Below are 13,872 nucleotides of genomic sequence, written 5' to 3'. Positions count from 1 at the left end.
GATATTGGATATTGTAAACTGTAGTACTGAGATGATATAATTGATTAGTTTGTAAACAATTCGTTGCTTTTCTCTTGCTGGCTTTTGTTTTTTATCTTGTTTTTTCCTTCTCGTTTTTTTGTATATTTTTTAAACTTGTTATAATAAATTTAAAAGCAACAACTGATAGGTTTACCATGATGATAAGTCCTTACTCATGGTATGCAACTCACAGGGATGGGATTATACTATGTAAAGGTAAAGGTTCCCCTCACACATATATGCTAGTCGTTCCTGACTCTAGGGGGAGGTGCTCAAAGCCAAACAGCCAGCACTGTCCGAAGATGTTCTCCGTGGTCATGTGGCCGGCATGACTGAATGCCAAAGGCACATGGAAGTCTGTTACCTTTCCGCCATTTTTTCTACTTGCATTTTTACATGCTTTCGAACTGCTAGGTTGGCAGAAACTGGGACGAGTAACAGGAGCTCACTCCATTATGCGGTGCTAGGGATTCAAACTGCCGAACTGCCAACGTTTCTGATCAACAAGCTCAGCATCTTAGCTACTGAGCCACCATGTCTCTTATACTATGTACTAAGCCATAAATCATGGTTTACAAATATTCACAAATTCTCGATTAAACAAAGCATGATAGGCTCAAAATAAACAAGTAAAATAATGGCTGAATGGGTTGCAGGAACCCAGGTTGCATCTACAGTATAGAGAACAGACTGTAGAACAGTTTTGGCATCTGGGAGGGTTCAAGAACCCGAATCTCTCCCCCAACCCTCAACTTACTATACAAGTGAAAGATACAGGATACAGTCAACTCCAGTGGTGGGATTAAAAAATCTTTACTGCCGGTTCTGTGGGCGTGGCTTGGTGGGCATGGAAGAGAAAGGATACTGTAAAATCTACATTCCCTCCTCACTCCAGGGGAAAGTTACTACAAAATCCCCATTTCCTCCTGATCAGCTGGGACTCAGGAGGCAGAGAATAAATGGCGGCGGGGCCATTCAGAGGTGGTATTTATCGGTTCTCCGAACTACTCAAAATTTCTGCTACCGGTTCTCCAGAACTGGTCAGAACCTGCTGAATACCACCTCTGGTCAACTCTCCCTTAAGGACAATGGCTGACTTGTCTAGCATTACAAGCCTTGGATAAGACTGTAATTCAATTCTGCAAAACATCCCCAAGTTGGGGAAGATACTATTCGAGAGCCATTTCTTTTTCTCCCAATGTTCTGAAATTTTATTCTGCTTTGCAGGTAGACAATAAAGGCAGAGTGTCTCCATGCCTGTTGTGAATTTTTTTTCCTTGAAGGAAAGTGACAAAAGAAAAGACCATCACCCTCAGAGACACGAGTAACTGATTTGGAGCATAATCTTTTATCACTTCTTGTTCTTTAGCTTGATCACAAATTGGACTCATTTCCCTGGCCCATCTTCATCATCTAGGGCAGGGGTATCAAACTTGATTTCATTGAGGGCCACATCAGGGTGGTGTTTGGCCTTGGGGGGCCAGGGGGCGTGGCCAGATCAATGTGATTCATGTTGGGTGTGCCCGAGCACTCTGCCAGAAAAAACGGGCTCCTGAGCTCTGGTTTTGGCTGCAACAGCCTCCTGGACCCTCTACCAGTGAAAACGGAGCTTGGGAATGACACTTGCGGCCCGTTCGAGCTCCGTTTTCAGCTGCGATGGCCTCCTGCAACCATCTGCCAGTGAAAACAGAGCTCAGGAGGGCCTCATACAGCCCTCCCAAACTCTCTTTTTGCTGGCAGAGACACCATGGGTTGATACTCCACTATTTCCATGGCCGCCCCATGGACAAGATCTAAGCACCCTGTGGGCCTGATCTGGTCCCTGGGTCTTGAGTTTGACGCCCTTGATCTAGGGCAAAACCTGAGGAAATTATTAATCCAAAATGACAACTAACAATGGCTTAGATAGGTGGTGAACTATATTTCTAAGGGATCACAGTAGGTTTCTGAGACGACCACACAAATTTATCTGCTAGGCAGATAATCAATAGGTCGTTATTCTCACATTTCACTATCTGTGCTAATCTCAGCAGCATAAATATTGAAAATTACTCATTTATAATAAATAAAAGCAGATATGGGAGGGAGCCAGAGATAAATGAGTCACAGAAGGGGCCACGAGCAAGAAAACATTGAGAACCCTGGACTTAGCTGGTTGCGCCACCATTTAGCCTTAGTGTGGAGTGTGTATGGCAAAACAATGATGTCACAATTCAAAAAGCCTTAGGGCATGCCCAGCAATATTTAATCAGAAAGATGATCGACTGCAATCACAACCGATCCCACTTCCTTGACAATATAAATAAAAGAAGAAAATTTAAAACCTAGAGCTCACAACTGCACCTGCCTCTGCTTCACAGACTGTTTCCTCTCTCCCTGTACCTCTTTCTGCATCTTTGTTCTTCAGCTCATCACCAACTACAATGTCTCACCGAGCCAACATCAGAATTCAGAGAAGAGGCTTCAGCAACTCATCTGCCATTTTACCTAACTTGTGTCGCACCAACTGGAGCTCACACAGTGTGGGCAGAGGTGGAAGCTGTGGTGCTGGAAGTGCTGGCTGGGGCCAAGCCGGTGGGGCTGGTTTTGGCAGCCGAAGCCTTTACAATCTTGGTGGACCCAGCAGAATCGCGATTGGAGGCAGTTATGGCAGTGGCATTGGTGGATGCTATGGGTACAGTGGTGGAGTTAATAGTGGTTCTGCTGTTGGTGGTGGTATTGGTGGAGGCTATGGGCTAGGTGGAGCTGGTTTTGGCGGAGGGAGAGGCAATGCTGGCTTCCCAGTTTGCCCACCAGGCGGAATTCAAAAAGTAACTATCAATTCCCACCTGTTGGCGCCTCTGAAACTGGAGGTTGACCCCAACATAGAGAAGGTCCGCAAAGAAGAAAGAGAGCAGATGAAGACACTCAACAACAAGTTTGCCTCCTTCATAGATAAGGTGAGAATAAATAAATGCTTTATTTTATTATTTCAGGTTGTCATGGATCGGGCAAAAAAATCAAGAGCCTTCCTCCAGCTCCTCTTTCAATTTTTGCTCATGTCATTGCAGCTGTTATTTATCATTGGCTGGCATCAGCTAAATGAAATTACATTGCTGCCAATTTTGTCTGGTTTTGCTGCTGTGCTTGCAACAGCAACTTGACTGGAGGAATGCCATGGGGATTTTTTCCTGTTGCAGAAAGGGAGATTGGAAAAGTTAAGATCATATTTTCTCTAACATGCATCTCAGTAGGTCAATAAATTTTCTCACTATATAATAGTGACAGAGGAAATGAGAGCTAATCAGAATGGTTTCATCCTTACCCTTTATGAACAGATTGTATTTTAAAGAAGTGGGATTTGAAGAGCATCAAACCATTTTGGCAGGCATGATTATTCTAGAGAAATTCAGCACATAATATGAGAGGGAGAACTGGGTTTTGATGAGTAATATGGGATATGGAAGAGGTGGGTATCCCATTCAAAGTGCATACAAGATAAGGCTTGAGAGTTGAACACCATAAGCAGTGTTGATTCTTAGCAACACTACATTCATAGATTTTCTCCAGGTTGATCTGTCCCTAACCGGATCCTCAGATCTTCCAATAGGTGTACTCATTACTTCTGTAAATGTATCTACTCACATTTCTGCTGGTCTTCTTCCACCTTTCTCAATATTTACAACCTTTTCTGGTAGTTAGATATTTACGTAATGTATCCCAAGTAAGATAAATTAAGCCTGGTTATTTGTCTCTTGGGTGAAAACCTTTGGTTGATTTGTTTGATGAAGTCACTTTTTTTTCTTTGCCATTCTCAGTTTTCTCCAGCACAAAATTTCTAAAAATGGCACTACTCTTTTTCTACCTTACTTCTTCAAAATCCAACTTCTGTTATTATAGTGTGACATGAAATGTATTAAGTTGACCTTTCTTACAAGATCTTGTGATCCTTTGCATTTTCAACTATGAGCATAAGCATAGCATGTTATTGATGGTTCTTCTTCCAGTCTTATGGACAACCAATTAAATATGAGCCAACAGCCAAAAAAGCCAATGCAACCCTAAGTTGCATTAACATAGGGATTCAATCAAGATCAAGTGAGGTGCTAATACCACTCTATAAAGCCTTAGTAAGACCACACCTAGAATACTGCATCCAGTTTTGGTCACCACACTATAAAAAAGATGTTGAGAGTCTAGAAAGAGTACAGAGAAGAGTAACCAAGATGATTAGGGGACTGGTGACTAAAACATACGATGAATGGTTGCAGGAACTGGGCATGGCTAGTCTAGTGAAGAGAAGGACCAGGGGAGACATGATAGCAGTGGTCCAATATTTGAGAGGATGTCACAGAGAGGGTCAAACTATTTTCCAAAGCACCCGAAGGCTAGACAAGGAATAATGGATGGAAACTGAACAAGGAGAGATTCAACCTGGAAATAAGGAGAAATTTTCTGACAGAGCAATCAACCAATGGAATAGCTTGCCTTTGGAAGTTGTGGGAGCTTTATCACTGGAAGCTTTCAAGAAGAGACTGGACTGCCATCTGTCAGAAATGGTGTAGGGTCTCCTGCTTGGGTGGGGGGTTGGACTAGATGATCTGCAAGGTCCCTTCCAACTCTGTTAATTTGAAGCAGTTTTAAAATAATGCTCACCTTTTTCCAATCCACATTCCCTTAATATATTCTGCATATATCCAGAGTATCAAAAGGAGAAAAAGTAATATTTGCAGTCTGCTCAAAAGCAAATCAAGATAACATTGTAGAGGATTGATCATTTAATTCTCCTACCCCACCAAAAAAATAATAATCCGTGTCTTTCTGCCTCCAGGTGCGTTTTCTTGAGCAACAGAATAAAGTGCTGGAAACAAAATGGGCTCTGCTGCAGGAACATGACCAGAAAACTGTGAAGAGTAACATTGAGCCACTTTTTGACGCTTACATCAACAATCTTAGGACACAGCTGAATGATCTGGAGAAGGATAAAGTAAGGCTGGATGGAGAGCTACGTAACACCCAAAACCTTGTGGAGGACTACAGAAGCAAGTAAGACTTTCAGGCCTTCAGCTTCAGTTTAGTCCAAGTTTCATCTTACTCCCTCTTTTATGCATGTGTATTCGGGCAAGTCAAGCTTCTTTTTTAATGCCAGGCGGTGGCTTGCGATGGCCCCTGTGGTTTTCTTGGCAAGGTTTTCCACAAGTGGTTTGCCATTTCCTGCTTCCTAGAGCTGAGAGCAACTGGCCCAAAGTCACTGAGCTGTGTTTGTACCTAAGGCAGTACCAGAAGTCACAATCTCTCGCTTTCGAACCTGGTTTCTTAACCTCTATGCCAAACTGGCTCTCACAATTTTCAGCTGCCTTTTATATCCTTTGCTTATATTGCAACTAAGGATCTCATACAGCTCATTGCACCTAAAGCTCTTGCAGCAGGGTCTGTTAAAGACAAATGTGCAGAGGTGCTTTACCAAGTGGTGCTCTGCACATATGTGGATTTCAACTCCCTAGGATCTCCACATAGTTGATATTCCCGGGTTGCACAAAAAATAGATAACCATCAGATTGCAAAGAGAATACAGGACTGCTAACTCTTTGCTGTCAAAGCATGATTGTTCAACCTTTGCCCTGTATGGCAGACTTAAGCCATCCTGAACTGCAGAATGCTGGCAGGGAATGAAATTGTGTAGAAATGCTCAAAACTTTGTCCATCTTTCTGTCTGTCCTCCTTCAGGCCTTGTAAGTCCACAGTTAAGTAGCAAAGCAAATTTTCTCAGACTGTTTTGTGATAATTAACCAGCCACATCTGAGAATCATCTCTGGGATATTGTCAGGACCCTTTTAAAAATGTTTAAGAATGGCAGCAGCTTTACTAGATTTCTTTAAGTAGGTGTTATTTTTTTTCTCCTCCCCAAATAGGTATGAAGATGAGATCAATAAGCGTACAGAAGCAGAGAATGACTTTGTAATCCTCAAGAAGGTGAGAGTCTGTTGGCAGGGTAGCTACTTTGCAGAAAGGCAGCCCTTGCTGTGATGTTAAAAGGTGGGACTATTCCAGAAACAAGTACAATTAATATATATGTATGCGTGTTTGTATTTTAATGCCAAATAATAATCAGGAAATAATAATCCATTAATAAACAGTCCTTTAACTTTTCATCATTAAATTCAGTTTTTCCTTTTAAGGAAGTGGGACTATCCCAGAAACAAGTACATTTACCTCAATTAGGACATACATACATACATACATACATACATACATACATACATACATACATGTATACATACATACATACATACATACTGTATGAGCCGAGGTGGCACAGTGGTTAAATTCAGCACTGCAGTTCAGCAGTTTGGCTGTTCAAATCCCACCAGGCTCAAGGTTGACTCAGCCTTCCATCCTTCCGAGGTGGGTAAAATGAGGACCCAGATTGTTGTTGGGGGCAATATGCTGACTCTGTAAACCGCTTAGAGAGGGCTGAAAGCTCTATGAAGCGGTATATAAGCCTAACTATTGCTGTACATATAGCTATACATATTTTAATATTGAATAATATGCAGGAAGTAATAATGGATTAATAACTCTGTAGTTCTTCAACTTCTTTCCCTTAAATGTTTTCTTTTTAGGAAGTGGATGTTGCCTACATGATCAAACCAGAACTAGAAACTAAATTACAAACTTTAATTGAGGAGATCGATTTCCTCAGAGTCCTGCATGAAATGGTAAGCCTCAATAGTATTTTCTTTGAACTGTGCTCTGTTACGCAATGATACTTCCTGCCAAAGGGATAGCTTATTCATTTACTTTCCAGAAATAGTTTCACAGTGAGAAGTCGTCCCTCCCTCACCCCTCAATAAGCAAGATTGCTAAAAAAAAGAAGTTTGTAGTATATTTTGTTAGAGGGAGGGAAGGGAGGAAGGAAAGAAGGAAGGAAGGAAAGTGGTGACTCTGCCAGCGAAAACAGAGCTCAGTAGGGCCACGCACAGCCCTCTTGCAGCCTCTGCCAGCGAAAATGGAACTTTGTTTTCGCTAGCAGAGTGCTCAGGCACTGATACGAGTGATGTCGAGCTGACCACGCCCACCCTAGTCATGCCCATCCCAGATGAAATACAATCCTGATGTGGCCCTCAATGAAATCGAGTTTGACACCCTGGGTTAAATTAAAATCAAAAGATGTTGAAAATCCCTCAAGTAATTTAAAGAACACAAAGAATTACAAAATAGGTTCAGAATTAATTAAGAGTTATGTAAGAATTCTTGCAGTTCCAGAATCTCAAGATATAAAGATAAATGCTTTCATTAAACAAAAACATTGATCAGGCATTTGGTAACCCCAAAATTGTCTTGTACAAGTTACAAATAACTGATTTGAATTAGGCAATGGATACTTAAATTTAACAAGTTGGAGGACAAAGATGATTTTTTGAGGAAGGGAGTGTTGGGAATTCTGTGCCCTGTGCAGTTCTTTAGATTTTTCATAGATATTTTTAAACAGCTTTCATCCCAACCTGTCCTTTCAGGTCAACTGTATTTTCCATCAATGAACATGACCATTAGTAAAAAGTTGAAAGTAATTTGGGAAACAAAAGAAATTATGCAAAACGAACATCCCTTCCAATTTCGCTTGCTCTAAATTTTGAATTAGGTACTTGCCAATGCCTAATCTTTGTGTGCATATTTTTTGAGTGAACTGTTTCTATCACACGTGCAGGAACTGGAAGAGCTACAGAGGACAATCTCTGACACTTCTGTGATTTTGTCCATGGACAACAATCGCTACCTGGACCTCAACAGCATCATTGCTGAAGTCAAAGCCCAGTATGAAGACATTGCAAAGAAAAGCAGGGCGGAGGCTGAAGCTTGGTACCAAAGCAAGGTAAATTGTCATCCAGAAAGTCGGGTGGTGAACTGTTGCTGCCTTACAGTGAATAAGCTGTGAAGGGAGGCCCAATGTTTTCTTCCAAAAGTGGAATTAGCAAAGCCAAGCCAGTTGGAGGGATGTTGCCTCTTCTTCTTTTTCATTGTCCCACCAACCACTTCTTGTAAACCTATTAGCAGTCAGGGAAACAGCAGGCAACTCTGGCCTTATAAAATACAAGGGAGGAAAATCTGATTCCCCCTATTTGTTTTTCAATTTTCTGCAGTGTTTACATATCTGCTTTTCCAATCTAGTGTCCTCAAGAGCAGCTTCCCTACTTCTCAGCTAGCATTGCCAATGACTTTTGACTGGGAAATGTAAGATTTACATTCCAAAGCACGTTGAAGCATCAGATTGGGCAAGGCAGGTAGACAAATAGATATATACACTCTCACCAATGAATAAAACTGACTCAATTAAATAATAACTAAAACTACAGTGGATGCTTTCTACTTTTTTTAGTACGAGGAACTCCAAGATACTGCTGGAAGGCACACTGATGATCTTCGTAACGCCAAGCATGAGATTTCAGAACTTACCCGACATGTCCAGAGACTGAAGGCTGAAATTGAAGCTGTGAAAAAGCAGGTAGGTTACTGCCTTCTCCCAGAGTTATGATCATACAGTGATACTGCTCAGCCTTTCTGGCCTGAGAGAATATCAGTGCCACGATTTTCCCATTCGTTTCTGAAGTGCAGATTATTCCCCATCATATTAAGGATTATTTTCATCCTTAATATGATGCTACCTTTAACATGTATTTAACCTCAAAATTAGCAACATTTGTATAGTGGTACTGTGGTATTCGATGTCAATTGGTTCTAAGATGCCCAATGGATACTAAAAACTATGAGTGCCAAACAAACCAGGTGACTTACCACATGTTTTGGCCAGAAAAAACTTTCTGTCTGTCCTTTTTCCTGTCAGTGACCTTCCTAGCATGGCCCATTTCTTGTCCACTCTCTGTGCTCACCCCCCCTCTTCCTTTTGCAATGTGCCGAATACCAAAGAAACTATGAGTACCAGGACAACATTTTTGCATCAAAATGCATTCAGAACCAAAATTAACAAGTTTAGTAGTTGTCGAATACCGAGCTACCACTGTATGAAACACAATAGGACAATCCATCTATTTACATTACCTGCCTGAAAAAGAAAGTATAACACAGCATCTACAGTATGATGCTTATCCACATAATTTCCCCATGCCAATTATTTTTTTTCAAACAGCTGTAAATTTCCTGGCTAGCATGTAATTGCAAAGCGTCCCTTGTCTGCACACTTCTTTCAACTTTCCGTTTACTGGTAGCCCTTGACACATGACAGTAATGAAGCCTGCCTGTTATTGTTGCAAGTTGTTATAGTTATTAGGCAAGGTGATGTAATCGCCTCACTTAACAATTTTGTGATTGCCTTCAGTGGTGAAATTCAAATATTTTTACTGCCGGTTCTGTGGGCGTGGCTTGGTTGGCATGTTATGTTTATGTTTATTTAATTTGTATGGCTTGGTGGGTGTGGCTTGGTAGGCATGGCAGGGGAAGGATACTGCAAAATCTCCATTCCCACCCCACTCTGGGGTCAGCCAAAAGTGGCAGTTGCCGGTTCTCTGAACTACTCAAAATTTCCACTACTGGTTCTCCAGAACCTGTCCGAACCTGATGGATTTCACCTCTGATTGCCTTGGTTTATGAACCACCCCAGCTTTCCCACTGCTGTCATTAAGCAGAGCATGGGGTGCCTCAGGTGTGGGAGGCCTAGCACATGCCCAGGACTGCCTGTCCGGTTCTCTCAAGACTCCCTGAGGCACCCTCCCTCCAGATCCCCACATATCTTATGTCTGTTTCCCACCCCACCAGGCCCCATACCCTTCGCCTCACACCAATCAAACACTTTAGAAAAACCATGGAGCATCGGGGCAGAAGGGCCAGCCATTTTGCCCCACAGCATCCCTTGGTTGTGTGACTTCATCCCATAAAGGGGCACCATTTTCAGAAGAACCACAATTCATAAGGGGTTTATGGGGCCTGGTGAGGTGGGAAACAGGCCCAGGTCATTATGCGGTGGGGGGTGGGGGGAGATAGGCAGTCAGTCATAAAGGCCATAAGTTCAACACTGGGTTGTAAGGGTCTGTCATAACTTCAAATAGTCATAATTCAAAGACTACACGTACACGGTACTTCATCCTGTCAAGCATAAAGCAGAAGCCACATGGCTGTCCCTACTACTGCTCTAACTGTCCTGGAAATTGTTGCAAAAGCAATCCTCTCACAAGTCATGAAACAACAGACCAATTGCTGCATATAGGATACTGAAAATGTCCCATTTCATTGCAAACCTAAATACTTCCTTCCCAGAAGTATTTGTGGGTGCTTGATCACTGGAGGTTTTCAAAAAAACATTGGAAAACCATTTGTCCAGGATGGTATAAGGACTCCTAACTTGGGCAGGAGATTTGACTAGAAGACTTCCAAGGTCCCTTCCAACCCTATTATTTATGATTCTATACTCAAAAGGGCTCTTCCAAAGTTGGAATACTTTGCACAGTCATATTATTTTATTAGTACCATGCATGCTTACAGTGTCTGAAGCAGAAATCCCTTGATATTTTGGGGTGTCCTTGGAGATTTGACCAAAGCCCAAGGATGGGTCTTGGGCCAATATAGGTTTACCATATCTGCTTATGGGATAACATAAGATATTTTACTCTGTTCTGAAAAGATGATCTTCTATGCTAATTTCTCTTTTCTCCCTCCCTTAAGTGTGCTAACCTAAAGGCAAAGATTGCTGAAGCAGAAGACCGAGGTGAACTGGCACTCAAAGACGCAAGACAGAAATTGGCCGAACTGGAGGATGCCCTTCAGAAAGCCAAGCAAGAGATGGCCAGGCAACTCAGGGAATACCAAGACCTACTGAATGTGAAGCTCTCCCTGGATGTTGAGATTGCTACCTACAGTAAACTTCTGGAAGGAGAAGAATATCGGTCAGTGACAGCCCATCTAAGTAGACCTTTACAGGGCTTGCTGTTTTTTCGGGGGAAACTCTCAAATTCCATCAACACAAAAAAATCCATCCCCATTAGCATTTAGTTCTGTGGACACAGTGAGTCTTTTCCCCTTGAAGTTCATCCTTCAGTGTCTCTAAGGATTTGATGACTTTGCAACAATAGTTATACAACATTGATTTTCTTTCAGTCAGCTGTTTATGTTCAGAATACATTTGAATTCTTACCCATGCTTGACTTCTGCTTTGTTCCCTGACAGATTGGCAAGTGATGCAGCAGATGCAGTGAACATCTGTAAGTAGTAACATCTGTAAGAATATTCACATTATAGGACCTTTGCTGTTCAGTGGTGATTAAGAGGCTCCTTGCCTCTATTTATATGGAGGGAACTGCATTTTGTGCTGTCCTTCTCCCCTTCTGCCGTCTCTTCCCCTACAATTGTAGATTTTGCAATCGCGACTGCGGCAATTAGACTAGTAGAAGCACAGCATAGTTCTTGGTGTGCTATGTCAACATAGCACCACAGGTATGGGGTGAAAATCTGCATCTGCTTCTATCTAGCTTTTTAAAATACCTGTAGAATGTCACAGGACAGAATTCAACCAATTTTTCAGGACTCAGAGAGCAACACACAAATCTATAGGAACTCTGATCCATCACCAAATTTCACAACTAATTTCATCCTGTGGTCTCATCCTGTATGGCTTTGGAATTCTCGCATTTGATCTCAACCAAGATCATCATATTCTTTCATCTGACATTTGGCATCATTGAGAAATAAAGAAGTTTTAAAATCATTTCATTTCGGGGGAACATTTGAAAGTCCCATTTTAGGTCAGAAGGATGGATTTGACAAGAGTCCATAATGATATCCTTAGGACAGAATTCAACCAATTTTTCAGGCCTCGGACAACAGCACACAAATCTGTAGGAACTCTGATCCATCCCCAAATCACACAACATGTTAGTAATTTCAGTCTTAGTTCTCATATGACACTGGAGTTCTTGCATTTGATCTCAAGCAAGTTCATCATAATCTTTCACCCGAGGTTTGGCACCGTTGAGAAATAAAATAAAGAGATTTCAAAATCATTTCGAGAGAATGTTTGAAGGTCCCATTTTAGGAAGGATAGACTTGACAAAGATCATAGTGATTACCCTTCCTGTTATTTCTACAAGGTAGCTGCCTTTCTAAAGAACAGAAAATGCTCAGTCTCTTCTCTGTCTCTTCTTTTTGCAGCTTTTATCTCTTCACGTGTTTCACGAGGTTCAGCTGCTGGTAGCGGTCTTGGCTACAGAAGTGGCCTTAGCCTGGGTGGAGGTAGTTCCTTTGTAGGAGGAGGAGGCAGTAGCAGCAACATCGAAAGTGTGAGCCATGGAAATGGCAGCAGCAACATCAAAAGTGCTAGCCATGGTGATGGTAGCAGCAACAACGAAAGTGCTAGCCATGGAGATGGTAGCAGCAACATCGAAAGTGCTAGCCATGGAGATGGTAGCAGCAACATCGAAAGTGCTAGCCATGGAGATGGTAGCACCAACATTGAAAGTGTGGACAATGGAGATGGCAGTCCTCTAGCATGAATTTAGCCTCTTCTCCTCCAGCAAGTCATAAAAGCTAAACTTCCAATCCCTTGCCCTTCTGAAAATGAAACATGTGAACAATGACTTCTCTGGACCTCTCTCTGTGCAGAATAAGTAGTCCTTGCCTTACTACTAGAATTGAGCCTGGGTTTATGGTTGTAATTGAGTCCACATGATTGCATCACTCAATGACCACCATGCAATCTCTCCATAGTGGTTATTAAGTGGAGCAATGGGTCCTTTAGAGACTGGTAAAGGCCCTGGGAGGCCAGACACAGGCCCACATTAGAACATCTCCCCAAATCACCCCTGTTCTGCATTGGGCCAGGGCCTCTCTCCTCTGAAAGGCCCACCGTTGAACAGCTTCCCACCACTCTTGGTCCCATACACTTAGAAATCTCCTCCTCTACTCTACTTACTTTTCTTCAAAGCCACTTTTCCCAAAGAGTTTCATTGTACAGTCATCCTACACGAAGCCACGGGATACCATCCTGAAAGTGAGTACCATTTTGGAAGCAAGAAGAATGAAAGAATTGCAGTAGCTTCCAATATGGCACCTGTTTCTAGGGTGGCATCAGGCGGCTTCTATGTAGGAAGACCACATGGCACACTGGCTGCTTCTCCTTGGGAAAAGTGATCATTGGAAAAGGTAAGTGGAACAAGCCATGTCTGTGGGGAAGGAGGGCCAAGGATGTGTGACCCAACAGGGCAGGAAGCAGGCCCAAGGGACCCAATGGGGCGGGATGAGAGGGAAGATAGGCAGGTAGGAGGAACGGCAATGTTCAGTCTTAAGGCGGCAGATTACAAAGCACCCAAATATTGTTCATGTGCCTTCCCTGCATACAGCAGCCATAACGTCAGGTATAGGTTGTCCTCTTTGTTCCTTGCCATTGTAATTTCAAACTTGAATGAATGAATGTAAATCAATTACTATCTGTATTCATACAAGTGCTTTCCCCCCCTTTGTATTCAGCTTTTGTATAAGACAGGCCATTTCTTTGATTGTATGTCAACAGCACTCTGATTTTCAAATGAGTCAAACTGTATAGAGGATAGGCTTGTGTTCTCTGATTTTTCCTTCTTTCATCCAACTCAGATTTTGAGGGTTGTATAAGCTACATGATCTTCTGAGGGTTTCTTTGTGCTTGAAATATGTACTTTGAAACATGGCTTTACTTGTTGGTGTGTATTGAATAAAGTACACATTGTAATTTATAAAAGTACCTAGCTATTTTAAATACCTCATATAAACATGATTATGAGGGAGGTCATTAAAAATAGTCTTAATACTACAGCAAGTTAGGAAGCAAGCCAGAATTATAATGATACTGCAGATGTGCGAGTTCAGACACCTATGATCTTCAGGGAGTTTTGA

At 42.1% G+C, this 13,872-nt stretch overlaps 1 protein-coding gene across 1 annotated transcript; it reads left to right on the top strand.

Moving 5' to 3' along the window:
- Nucleotides 1–2,444: 2,444 nt before the first annotated feature.
- On the top strand, nt 2,445–12,886 carry LOC148048249 (keratin, type II cytoskeletal cochleal-like). The gene is made up of 10 exons (XM_087707871.1): nt 2,445–2,960; nt 4,832–5,046; nt 5,913–5,973; nt 6,624–6,719; nt 7,709–7,873; nt 8,378–8,503; nt 10,675–10,895; nt 11,176–11,210; nt 12,157–12,413; nt 12,485–12,886. Exons 1-10 carry the CDS (start codon nt 2,445–2,447, stop codon nt 12,533–12,535), a joined length of 1,743 nt encoding a protein of 580 aa, XP_087563997.1. The 3' UTR covers nt 12,536–12,886.
- The last annotated feature ends 986 nt before the right edge of the window (nt 12,887–13,872 follow it).

Source organism: Thamnophis sirtalis, unplaced genomic scaffold, assembly GCF_051295495.1.
Source record: "Thamnophis sirtalis isolate CommonGarterSnake01/CBP01778 unplaced genomic scaffold, rThaSir2_p1.2 scaffold_3, whole genome shotgun sequence".
Classification (NCBI taxonomy): domain Eukaryota; kingdom Metazoa; phylum Chordata; class Lepidosauria; order Squamata; family Natricidae; genus Thamnophis; species Thamnophis sirtalis.
This window is presented reverse-complemented; position numbering and strand designations above follow the sequence as displayed.